Below are 12,536 nucleotides of genomic sequence, written 5' to 3'. Positions count from 1 at the left end.
TCTTTTTATCCTCATTGTGAGGATGTGCAATTTAAGTCACCTTTTTTTAATAATTGTGGGGAATCTGCTGAGGAAACCCACCTGCTGGAGGCCACTTCCTCTGGATGCCCCTCTCAGGGATGCTTGTGTGTGAGGGGAGGCCCTGCGGAGGCCTCAGGCCAGACCTGTGCTGCCGGGCTCTTGGGCTCCCATGTTCCTGTGCCCAGGTGGCTTGCCAGCACAGCTTGGAATGCCTGTGGGGCTTGTTCAGTGCAGAACAGGGACCAGGCCCACTGTGCTCTGCCACCTAAGTTCCAGATACCCTAAGGAGAAATGGTCAGTCAGGGCAGGGAGGGTGAGCGTGGCCTCTCCTGCGGCCTCCAGCATGTGTGCCTGGGGTTCCTGGCACTCTCAGGAGGGGCCAGGAGTGGGGTAGCTGCAGAGGCATCATCTATGCAGAGGCATCACCTGTGGGCTGTGGCTTCTGGTAAAACTGATGGGCATAATGGGCTTACCCCTGCGTGGTGGGCCTTTCCACTTGGTAGCATTAGCCAAAGTTTGTGGTGAAGTCTGCAGGCAAACAGCACTTCTTTTGAAATCTGTGGTGTGAGAGGGCAGCTGGGAAAGGAGATTGTCATATGTACGTTTGGCCTGAGCATAGCTCAGCCAATGTTTAAAGTAGCTCTGGTAATGGGAGGGAGGAATGTCCTGGATAAAAATGGTCCACAGATAGTTCATAAACCTGTGTGAGCCAACACCACCCACTCACCTCGGTCTGAACCTTTATGAAGAGCTGCTGAGCAAGCAGGGGCCTTTGCATCTCCCTGCTCGCCCTCCAGCGAAGACACTAGCGGCAAACAGCCGAACCCAAGAGCTGTGAGGCAGGGGACTGAGTAGGAGTGAGCAGCCTAGTCAGGAGGCCCATGTGCTCCATCCAGGAGGAGGCAGGGTACAGCCCAGGACCCGGCCACGGAGCCAGGAGCCCGCCCTCCTGCTCTGCCCCTGACCTTGGGCAGCTCGCTTGCACACACACAGGTTCATATTGCATTTCCTCACCAGCAGACGTCCATGTAGGCTCTTTTTAGGACTGAAAAAAAGAAAGATGAACTATAACTTTCTTCCCTTACCTCACTCTCCACTCTCACTGTTGTGCTTCTAGTGGCGCCGCCTTCAAAGGAGGTTGGAAAGGGAAGGTCAGTGTTCCCAAGACCTGTAGCCCCCAGTGATTGTCCCTCCCTCCCTCCTTCAGTCCTGCAGCAGGGACAGTTCTCATTCTGGTCAGTGGACCTCGCTAGATAGGGCCTGTCTGTTGGGAGAGCAAAGGCACGCATGGTGGCTCCTGGAGGCAGAATGTCCTGATGGCGATGGAGGATTCAAGTTGTAAGACTGACTTGAGAATTTTATCAACTGAAAAGCTGGAGAGGCCTCTTTTCTTTTAACACTATCTGGTGAGAATATGGACTTTGAAGACGATAGCCAATCCTGGCATCCAGTTTTCCTGTGGTTACCTGCCGTGGGGTGTTGGTAGAACTATCTGACCTTCTGGAGCCTGAAGTTTTCTTCATTGAAACATCAAAAATTTAAGAAGTGATGGGGTTAATGGGCAGACTGCTGCCTGGCATCTGGAAAGGGGCACTGGCAAAGCTCCCTTCTCCTCTGGGCTGGAGTGAGTAGCCTTCTGGGCAGGTGGCTCCCAGGGAAATGAGGATGACGGTTGCTCAGGGGCATCAAAGCGTTTCATGATGCCTAACTATAAACACTGCATCCCGTTTTCTCCTCCCTGCTCTGCTAAGGCAGTTTTGGGAGCATTTACCCAGATTCTTAAGAAGTAGACTTTTTAAACCCTAGGCCTGATTCCCAGATTTAAGAAATATTAAGGGTGGAAAGAACCTCGGACATTAGGTAACATCCTAGACATATTGTTAATTAGAAAAACAAAAGGAAGGTACAGAATAGCATGAGAAGTATGATACGATTGTGTAAAACTAATAATAAAAGGAGCATAAGATAATTACAAAGGAGTCATTATTTCTGGAAGGGTACCTAAGAAACATAACAATGATCGCCTTTGAACTGGGGGAAACTGGATGTACACATGTCACTGTGTGCCTTTTTGTCCCTTTTGCAGTTTGTGCCATGATCTTACATTAACTAAACACAGTCACCACACAGAACTAAACTAAAATTTCAAGAGCTAGGACTGAGGCTCAAAAGAATGCTGTGGCCTTATATGAGGATGACAGCTGGGCTGGGGGAGGCCCAGGCAGGCGTCCGGCCTGGCATGTGTAACCCAGTGCTATCCTGCATGGCTGGAAGGGGAGTCTGTGTGGCTCTGCAGCTGAAAGGGGCCCTTCTTCTCTTGTTGTCCCTGGCCCAGCACGCCTTGGCCTGAGGCGTGCAGCAGAGTCATCCAGAAGTTTTTAGAGCCTTCCCCAGGACAGCTAGGGGAAGGAGTAAATGGACTTGGCCCTTAGTGCCTTTCCAGCCCCAGCAAATGCAAAGCCCAGGTGCTCCTGCCCTCTGGGCCAGTAGCAGTCTGCGAACCCGCTGGGAAGGGCAGCAGGGAGGGGAGGAGAAGGGGCATCCAGAAAGACAAGGCCCCCATCCTTCTCTTTGAACTCTTTGCCTTCCCTAATTGCTGGTCCATAGAGACCTGGCTGAAAATTAGTTTAAATGCTAAATTGAGTTTGAAACCACTAGTCTCAGCCCCTCTGGAAACAGGACACTGTGTAAAAATAGAAACTTTAAATCAACTTGTTTTTCTAAGCTTTATACAGCTTTGCTCTGAGATTCAGAGTCCTTTGGCAAATAAATTATGTTTGAAGAGAATCAGGTGTGCTGGGAGGATTCTTTTGGGATGAAATTGGCTACTCTTCATTAAAAAAGCAAGCCCGCCTAAAATAACCCTGAAAGAAGATGCTTAGCCTGAGGTGAGTTTAATACCAGGGTAGCCTTACCCTCTGCCTAGATTCTTGTACAGCTGACAGGTTAGTGAGGTGAGTTCTTTCAGTGTTAGAATCACATAGTAATGAAAAGCAAATGATTGCCAGGGTCGCTGGAAACATCAGCGCCTTGGGATCAGACTCATAGGCACACTGCATTGGTCTTTCTCCAAAATCCTGCATTGATTTAGCCCTAGGGTCATAAATCAAAAGGGTTGTCTCAAAACCAGACAACTTTCCCCAGCCATGTATCTCAAATATTCTGCCCCAGCATGCTTACAGCAGTGGGGCTACACATCAAAGGGAGAAAAACACTGAACTACTTTTAAGAGTAGCTGAGCACTTAAATGAGGAAGGAAATAACATTTGTGTGCTTTCTCTTGAGTTCCGTGGAAATCCCAGACTGAGTGAGCATGTGTTTTGAGGGAACTTGCATTTCCATGCCTTTTCAGAGCATGTGAACAATACAGATGAGCTGTGAGACTCTGTTATCTGTGACATTAAGCGGAACTTTGGACCAGTGTCCACAGGCAGCAGGCTGCTCAGCCCAGCTCTGGGCGATGGCGCTGCAGCAGGAAGGGGGTCTCCTCAGGCCTGGGCGGGGCGCTGCTGCCAGGTGGGTGGGTGAGTGGGTATTGCAGGAGTAAGGGTTGTAGCCTGGAGCTCGTGGGAGAACCCATAGCTCTTCTCTTTCTGCCGTTGGAGGGGAAGGAGACGGATATGCAGACATGATGGGAGAGGTGGCAGATGATCAGGAAGTTCAATGTTACGACCTAAATCAGTTTCAGAAGCTCATTGTACAGTAAGGATGAATCTTAAAGAAAATTGTGACAGTGTTCACTGGGGCTAGGTGTTTACTACAAGGCAACTAATGTTGCATGTTGTGAGAAAAAATGGAGCTGGCAATTGGGATCAGACAATGGGGTCTTGACTCTGAAAGGGTTTCTTGAGTGGATGTTTTGTCTGGGCCAAAGTATAAAGTGTCCCATGATGGCTGCACCACACAGCTGCTGGCCTACATTTTTATTGCTGAAACAGTTTGTTATATTCCTTGACTCCAGAGTATTTCATCAGACAAAAATCCATGCAAGGTTGCTTTATTTGAGGAGTTAGCAGACCAGGAAATACTTGTTGTCAGGGACAATGTAAGTGGTAAACATTTCATCCCTTAAAAGGCAAGAAGCTGAGAGGACAGGGTGAAAGCCTGGGCATGCAGGAAATCAAGCACTCAGAAAGTCTGTAGTACTTCCCTGTATGTGGCTGAGCACTGTGAGAGAGAGGAGGAGAAATGGGCCAGACCACGGGTCCACTGCATTTACAGAAAATTTAATATAATTACTAAAATGAATCTGCTTTAACTATTTAAGTGAATTTTCATTAATAGGAGTGGAAGAAACAATCAAACAAAAATAAAGTTTTCTTCTGAAACTATTCTTAAAGTCATTTGTATTAAAGAACCAGCTTCCTTGTGGCCCTTCTTATCTAGCTGTTGAACCTAATCCACAGTGTGTATGTAAAAGGCAGTGGGAAGGCAAAATTATCCTTGTGATTTATGATATTTTGAAACAGAGAAAGCCTTTGTAAGCTAACTTCTCCAATGCTAAACTTCTGAGAAAACTCGTTTCTAGGAAAGGTAATGTTGCTTCCAAGGGCTACCAAGTGCCCCTTCTTAACTCAAGGATGCAGAAGAGTATTGAGTTGAATTTTGTTCCCACCAACTGGTAGCCAAATACAAACCCCAAGAAATTGGCAGTCCCCCTTTCTACCTTCTGCCATCACCTATTCATCCCAGGCCCCTTTATGGGGTAGGCCATGTGGGTTGCTGTGCGTGAGGGTCACTAGGTCCTCTGCAGTGCCTGCCTCCGGGGTGGGGCACTGCTGTGCAGGTGTGGCGCTGGCCTCTACCTCCAGGGGGCAGATGCTTGCACTACAGGATGCACAGACTGCCAGCTCCCTTGGGGACCCCTAAAGCTACAGTTAAAGAGACACAACATATGTGATCATGGCTGTTCACTCTACTTCCTTCTGAAAGTAGAATCCTCAGGTGGTCAAAAATGAACCTGAATTCATAAATTTCTAGATCCCAGGTCTGAAAAGCCTCCTACAAGGCTCCTCTCACAGCTGGGTGTCTCTCAGCATTTGTGAGGAATGTTGGCCACTGTGCATATGGTTAAATATCTACTGACAGCCTTCTATCAACCTGTCAGTCATGAACTTGCATCATACCCACTGCCCTCTCCGAGGTGTCATGGGAAATAGGAAGAAGGTGGGGCACTTTGGACTTGACCTCAGAGAACTTACAGTGAAATGGAGAACTCCCAGGAAGGATGCATGTGTAGGAATACCTGAAGTGGAAATGTAATCAAATGCATGGTGAATTGCAATTGTTAAAAAAAAAAGCTTATGCAGGAAGTAATGTCAGTGTGTAGATGAACAAACTAATAATTTTTTCTGGACAAATGAATAGTCCCTAGTGTTAAGAACACAGCTTCTTTTCTTTCTTTAACTGTAGGCCAGAGAAATATCTTTGTATAGCAGTATAGCCATTATGTTAATATTGGCAATGTAAGAGAGAGGTAGTATTAGATTTCATTGTTTAGAATCACTGACACTTTATCATTTGCTGTTGTTTTTAATGATCTAGTTGCTTCCTGTTGTCAAGATTCTCAACTGTGAGTTAGAACTTCAGGTTCATGTCACTAATGAAATAGGGAAGATGCTACTGGCTTAGCTTTGTCTAATCAATTAAAAAAAAAAAAAAAAGCTTTTGCCACTGACCACTGGCCATGGCAGGTTTCTTCCTGAGAAACATTAATGCATTTTTATCCCATGAAACAAAATTCTATGAAAGGAAATTTCCATAACCTATTTCCATTTTTCCTCCTCAAGCAAAATGGTTAGCCCAAGGATTTTTTTTCAGCCTGCTTCTCGAGTTGATGTATTCACAACAGGAACATATCCAGTAATTTCTTCCATTCTGGGGAGATGCTGAAAACAAGTGGCTGCTGTCAGAGGCTGTTGATGAACCAGCTCTCCAGAAATAAATATTGGCGGGACATGGGAGGAAACTGGAGAATCCCTGTCAGTCATCAGCGAGAGACCTTTTCCAGAGACTGAGTCCTTGGTAGGGAGACAAGTGTTCTCTGCAGGGCCTCAGCCTAAGTGGCACCATGGGGCCAGGAGGTAACAGTCAGCAAGCCCCAGGAACAAATGATGTTCAGATTCTACTTTTCGCTTGTCAAAGTCATCTGAGCCCCATTCTTCTCTCCATGCCTTGGTGGCATTGTTTGTAAAGTGTACCCAAGTTCTCTTTGGGAGGTTATGAAGCTTAAGGAGATTGGGTACTTGAACTCCCTCGGAATCAAATGTCCTGTACATGTACGCTGCAGTTATTTAATGTGTTTTTTTTTCATTTTTAGAATAAGCTTGATTTTTTGTTTGTTTAAGAAATTAATTATAGACGGATCTTTTTTCTCCCCTCCCCCTTCAGAATTAGAGCTTTTCATAGTTGGGGTAAAGAATAACAATGAAGGAACATGTTCTGATTCCTCTGCTTTGCTTTCAGATCTTCTCTGTGCAGAAACCCTGACTGTAAAGTAGCCCTTGCTAAGGCCCAGGGGAAGGGAGTGATGTACAAACGCACTGGGAGAGGCTGGGAAAGGATAGCTTCTCCAATGAGAATCAGGTAGCAGAGCATGGACCCAAAAGGAGAGTAACCTCATAAAGCAAATGGTACTTCATATACAAATTACTCACGTTGAAAAACTCTTCCCATTTATTAATTATGAAAGGCTACTATTTCAGAAAAGTATCTCGGAAAAGAGAAACATTAGAGCCAATATAGTATATAGGCCTTAATTTCTGCTTCACCATAGTTGTTCCTATAGGTCTTTTGGTTTTTATTCAAGCCAAGGATGGTGAGAATTAAGAGCACAAATTAGATTTATTTTTAAAATCTGTCCACGAAACAGAAATGTTCTCCTTTTCAAACCATAACTAAAGCTTTTTCCTTTGTTGACAGTATCCACAGAGAAGCCAAAAATCCCATGCTTATGTATGATATATAAGAAATCTTTGATTTCTTAATGCCAGTTAAAGAGTTGTTTAAAAAGCTAGTCAACTCAGCAACGAAAAGAACAACCTGATAAAAAATGGACAAAGGACTTGAGTAGATAGTTCTTAAAAGAAGATGTACAAATAGTGTATTCATGTGAAAAAATACTCAACACCATTAATCATTAAGGAAATTGAAATCAAAACTACAGTGGGATACCACCTCACACCCATTAGGACACCTATTATTAAAAAAAAGAGAAAATAAGTGTTGGTGAGGAGGTAGAGAAACTGGAACCCTTGTGCACTGTTGGTGTGAATGTAAAATGGTGCAGCTGCTGTGAAAACCAGTATGGAGATTCTTCAAAAAGTTACACATAGAATTCCCATAGGATCCGGCCATCCACTTCTGGGTGTGTACCCAAGAGAAATGAAAGCAGGTCTTGAGTAGATTGAACACCCATGCTCATAACACCATTATTCACAATAGTCAAAAAGTGGAAGCAATCCAAGTGTCCATGAACAGATGAATGGATAAACAAAATGTGGTCTGTACATACAAAGAAATACTGTTCAGCCTCAAAAGGAAGGGAAACTGCGATATCCTCCAACATGGATGAACCTTGAGGACATTATCCTAAGTGAAATAAGCCAGTCACAGAAGGATAGATACTGTATGATCCACTTCCATGATTTATCTAGAGTAGTCAGATCCACAGAGACAGGGTTGCCAGGGGCTGTGACAGGGAGGAATGGGGAGTTATTGGTGTTAAATTGGGAAGTTTCAATTAGGGAAGATAAAAAGGTTCTGGAGGTGGATGGTGGTGATGGTTGCACAACAGTGTCAATGTTCTTAGTGCCACTGCACTGTTCACAGAATGGTTAAGATGGTAAGCTTATGGTCTATATATTTTACCAGAATTTTAAGACTAGTTTAGGAATTTGGCAAGACCCATACCTAAGGGCCAGGTTCCTCCCACTTTCTCCCTAGATTCTCACAGACCCAACTGATTAATGGCAAGCTCCCCAAAATAACCTTGCCTGCTTTTCTCTGCTGCCGAACAGTAACGCTTTAGCCCAGGGCTGTCAGTCACTTGAAGTGACCACAGTACATCTAAGAGCTTGGAACCCCCGCCCCCTTGTTGTTAAACAAGAGCGCCGTGGCAACACAGACGCCCCCGTGCAAAGCATGGCGCTTCTTTAGAGCAGCCTGACCCGGAGAGCTGGCCCCACCTCTTCTCTCCCAGCCTGTTCGTTTTCTGACCAAAGAGCAGTTGATCCCCAATGTTCTCTCACCAGCAGCTCTTGAAAGAATGAAGACTCCTTATTTTCCCTCCCCTCACACAACCCAAGAACCTTTTGGGAGGGACAGCTCCTAGATGGATATTGGTATTTGAGGCAACAAATAGATCATGTCAGAGATTGAGCCTCACGCCTTCTCAGAATGGCAGAAATGAAGTGGCCACAGGTGGTGTTTTGAAACCCCCAAATCACACGTAGCAGCCATGTTGTGGGGAACAGCAGGAAAGCAAGTGGAGACTGGCTTGGTGCTTGAATAAACGGGCTGTGCAGGACTTGCTCAGTGGGCAGGTGGAGCCGGTAGCAAGCCACCAGCTGAGCTCCGGGTGGGGCGACCCTGCACAGTAGCTCTTTGGGAATTTGGAAGCTGCCTGGTGTGTGCTCCTGGAGGGCCCTCTCTCTTTCCAGTGTGCCTGCTAACAGGCACTGGCACCAGAACACAGCTGTCCTGTCTGAAATCTCAGAGATGGGAATCTGAGTGCAGGCTGGTTTCACTCAGACTGTGTGGGGCTGGGGCAGGGCAGCGGGGACAGCAGGGACAGTTTAATAAAGGGGCTGATCGTGATGATGCTTGCTAGCAGTCAGGCTGCTTCCTGAGTGCGAGAGCTAGTAGGATATTACAGACATCATATTAACTTTCCATCCCAGACCTTGAGTATCAGAACCCCTTTTCAGGATAAAACATTTGGAACCTCACTTCCAAATAGTTTACGAAGAAAATACTTAATGGCACAATTACTGAAGCTGGGTGATGCTTTCTTTTAACTAAATTTGTATTATTCACCCTAAGACATATTTGAAAGATAGTGACACATTTCTTGGGACTCATGCCGTTTATTTAATCTTCCTGCCAAGCGCTATGCACGCCCACAACCCCAAACCCTGCTCTGTCACTCTGAGCAACTTCTCTCTGCACTGCTTCTGGGTGCGCTAAGTGGGAACCTCCTTAATCTACTCATTTCTTGTAGCAGTTATGCAGGTAAGTGTAACAATTCCCATTTGATACGTGAGGACCTTGAAACAGATTAATCACTTGACCACGGTCACTAGCTGCTAAGTCACAGTTGCTGCCTAAAGTGTGGTGCTGGCCCATGGCTCTCAGGACCTGGCCCAACCACCTCTTCTTGTGCAGCTCTGTAAGGCCCAGTGGTGTGTAGGTGGTCCTTCCTCTCTGTTTCCTTGCAGACAGCTGCTAAGCACAGGCTGCAGGGCAGTTTCTCCCTGTGTAAGAGCAAATAGGCCAACAAATGCATCGGGACCCCGGCGCTGCGAGAACTCTGGCTTCATCTCATGCTGCAACTGCCTCTTTGATCTTACCGTCTACAAGCCACAATGGTCTCAGCAAAGGAAGCCTCCTCTCCCATAAATTACAACTCTAGGCTCATGTAGTGAACACAGAAAGGTAGTGAGCACTGAGTTCACTTTGGAGGAGAACAGAGAGGGATGGCAGTTGGAAAGCTGTCCTCCAGCTGTTGGTCTCCTGTTCTCTCTGAGGTAGCTGAGCCTTAACCAAACAACAGCAGGAACATCATGTTGAGTCAATGCTGAAAATGAGAAAACCTCGGAGATTTCGATCTCCATCTTTAGAAAACAAGTGCATACCTGCACTGAGGGACTGCCTACCAGTGAGCTGCTACACCCCATGGACCAATCCCTGGGCAGGGGAGCACAGGGCCAGTGTCCACAAGCTGCCCAGTGGGCACTGAGCAATAATTGTCACCCTCATGCCGTAACACCAACCAGATTTGCATAAGGTGTTGAGTGTGGCTATTGTCTGTTAGCCCAGTCTGCTTTATTGTAATACTGTACTGTATGGAAGAGAATCACAGAGAGATGATCCCTACATCCAGGGCAGGGAGTTGGGGGAGGGGGGTAGCCCCTTGCTCATAGGCGTCCTGTGACTTAGGTTAAACAGCCAGGCATGGTCAAGGACCCAGCTCCCCTGTCTTCCAGACTTAAGCTATTTTGGTGTGAGCCCTCTGGGCAAACAGCATCTATGTGGCTGATGGTCTGTGGCCACTCCTACTCAGAGGAGGTTTACTAAGCCACAAACCTAGGCAGTCCATGTCCCAGAGTCTGCATTAGTTAGGAAGCAGACTCAGCAAGAGAGTTGCTCCTGAAAGAGCTGCAGTTATCTTGCACTAATTAAATGGCTTAAAGCTGTAAAGCAGGAAGCAAATTAAGAGCCCATAAAACTTCCAAACCTTGAAGCTAGCAAACGCAAATGGATGACAGGTGTGAGTGCCAATTCTCAGTGGCCTCTGCTCTTGCCTTCATCTGGGCCTCCTCTTTTCTCTCCTTTGAAAGGACCCCTGTCCTTTTTGACAGTAGCCATGCTAATGTCCGAATCTCATTCTTTTTTAAAGATTGAATAATATTTCATTATATGTAAAGACCACAATTTGTTTTTCCATTCATCTGTCCATGTACATTGGGTTGTTTCCCTCTAGGCTACTGTAAATAATCCTGCAGTGTACATGGGTGAACAAATATCTCTTCCAGACCCTGGTTTCAGTTCTTTTGGGTATAAACCAGAAGCAGAATTGCTGCATTAAATGGTAATTCTTCTTCACAGCAGCTGTACCATTTTAATATTCCCACCAGCAATGCACATGGGTTCCACTTTCTCAGCATCCTTATCAACACTGCTATTTACTGTTTTTTTGACAGTAGCCATACTAATGGGTGTGAGGTAATACCAGACTTTCTTTTTGAATTCAAGTATACAGGACATGTGGTCTTAAAATGTAATAGGATTCTGGAGAGTCCGTATCACAGCTGAAATATTTAGGCCAAGTCCATGTCAGCCAAACACACATGTGCATTTGGGAACACACACTCCCCCCCCCCTCCAGGCTCCTAAACAGGCCTCCAGGTGAGTCGTGGGTGTCCAGTACGAGGGACGCTGGCCTGGCTTCCTTGACCAGTCGCACTGGGTGAGGCCCCTGAGGGAAGCTCATGTATGCTGCTCTCTTATAAAGACAAGTCTTTCCTTGTGTTTGTTTCCTGGTTTCAGAACCACGATCACGCCTGCATCGCCTGCCGCATCATCCACCGGTCGGATGAGCACCGCCCGCCACTCCTGCCCCCCAAGGCCGACCTGACTGTGGGCCTGCACGGCGAGTGGGTGAGCCAGCGCTGTGAGGTGCGGCCCGAGGTTCTCTTCCTCACCCGCCACTTCATCTTCCACGACAACAATAACACCTGGGAAGGGCATTACTACCACTACTCTGACCCCATCTGCAAGCACCCCACCTTCACCATCTACGCCAAGGGCCGCTACAGCCGGGGCGTGCACTCCTCCAGGGTCCTGGGAGGAACAGAGTTTGTGTTCAAAGGTAGGGCTCCCACCTCGGGTCCCAGCTTAACGGTTTAGCTGGTAGGAGACAAAGCAGTTTTGTGATGTTTAGTTGAGGCAGAGCTTGAGGCAAGGGGCCTCTTTTCTACTAGAGATGTTGGGGAAGAGGTCAGGGGTGCTTCTGCTTCAAGGTCATCCTTCCCAACAGCCTCTGTGCTCCGAAACAGGGCAAACCTGGGTGGAAGGCTCAGCCCGTGGGCTGTGGTGCTGTGGTGCAGTGCATGGTGTTAGACGTGGCCAGGGAGTATGTAACTAGAATGAGATCGCAGGTCTGCACGAATCATTTATGTGCAGCTCACAGCAGGTACTGAACTGCCCCAGTGATGATGTCACGCTCACTTGCTGCGTGCAGCTCCCCCTCCTGAACAGACGGTAAAGAACAGGCATTGGCCACACCTCAGGCACTCAGAGTTGTTTCCGATGCTGCACTTGGCAGGCACTTGAGAAGCTGCTGTGTGCTTGGGGTGGGAGGGTCAGGATACCTAATGATCACCTAAAAGAAGAAGGTAAGGGATGAGATTCGCCAGACTGTTACCAGCAAGGGAGGTCTAATGGTTTATTTCTAGAATTTTTTTAGGCTGGCCCATCTACTTAAGATGGAATCACTTCTGCCATGGCCAAATAAAAGGGGAATGGCCTAGATACTGGGTGTGAGCCCTTCCAGGATAGCATTCTGTGCTTCAGTCTAGTTAATATAGAGGATTTCTACTAACCTGGAAAACCCTAGGGCATCTTGAACCTCCTCTTAGCAAGGAAGATTTGCTCAAGCAAGAGTGGACCTTTGATACGGCCAAGAGAACATCTTTGATTCTACCCAAAGCTCTTATGGTAGAACATAGTCCCCTGGGCGGGCCTTCCAAAGCAGTCTTCTGCAAGCACTGGGAAGCTTACTTAATATATTTACT

At 46.8% G+C, this 12,536-nt stretch overlaps 1 protein-coding gene across 2 annotated transcripts in view; it reads left to right on the top strand.

The window, feature by feature from the left end:
* The window catches only part of APCDD1 (APC down-regulated 1), a 31,403-nt gene that overhangs the window by 16,888 nt on the left and 1,979 nt on the right, over positions 1–12,536 (top strand). For both annotated transcript variants that reach the window (XR_005056691.2, XM_017656510.3), the window contains exon 4: positions 11,290–11,611. Coding sequence is in view for 1 of the 2 variants with exons in the window: in XM_017656510.3 (XP_017511999.1) it covers positions 11,290–11,611 (322 nt within the window). In the remaining variant the exon portion in view is untranslated. The remainder of the gene's footprint in view (positions 1–11,289; positions 11,612–12,536) is intronic.

This window comes from Manis javanica, chromosome 9 (genome assembly GCF_040802235.1).
Source record: "Manis javanica isolate MJ-LG chromosome 9, MJ_LKY, whole genome shotgun sequence".
NCBI lineage: Eukaryota > Metazoa > Chordata > Mammalia > Pholidota > Manidae > Manis > Manis javanica.
The sequence above is the reverse complement of the archived record's forward strand: the minus strand, read 5'-3'. Positions and strand labels throughout refer to the sequence as shown.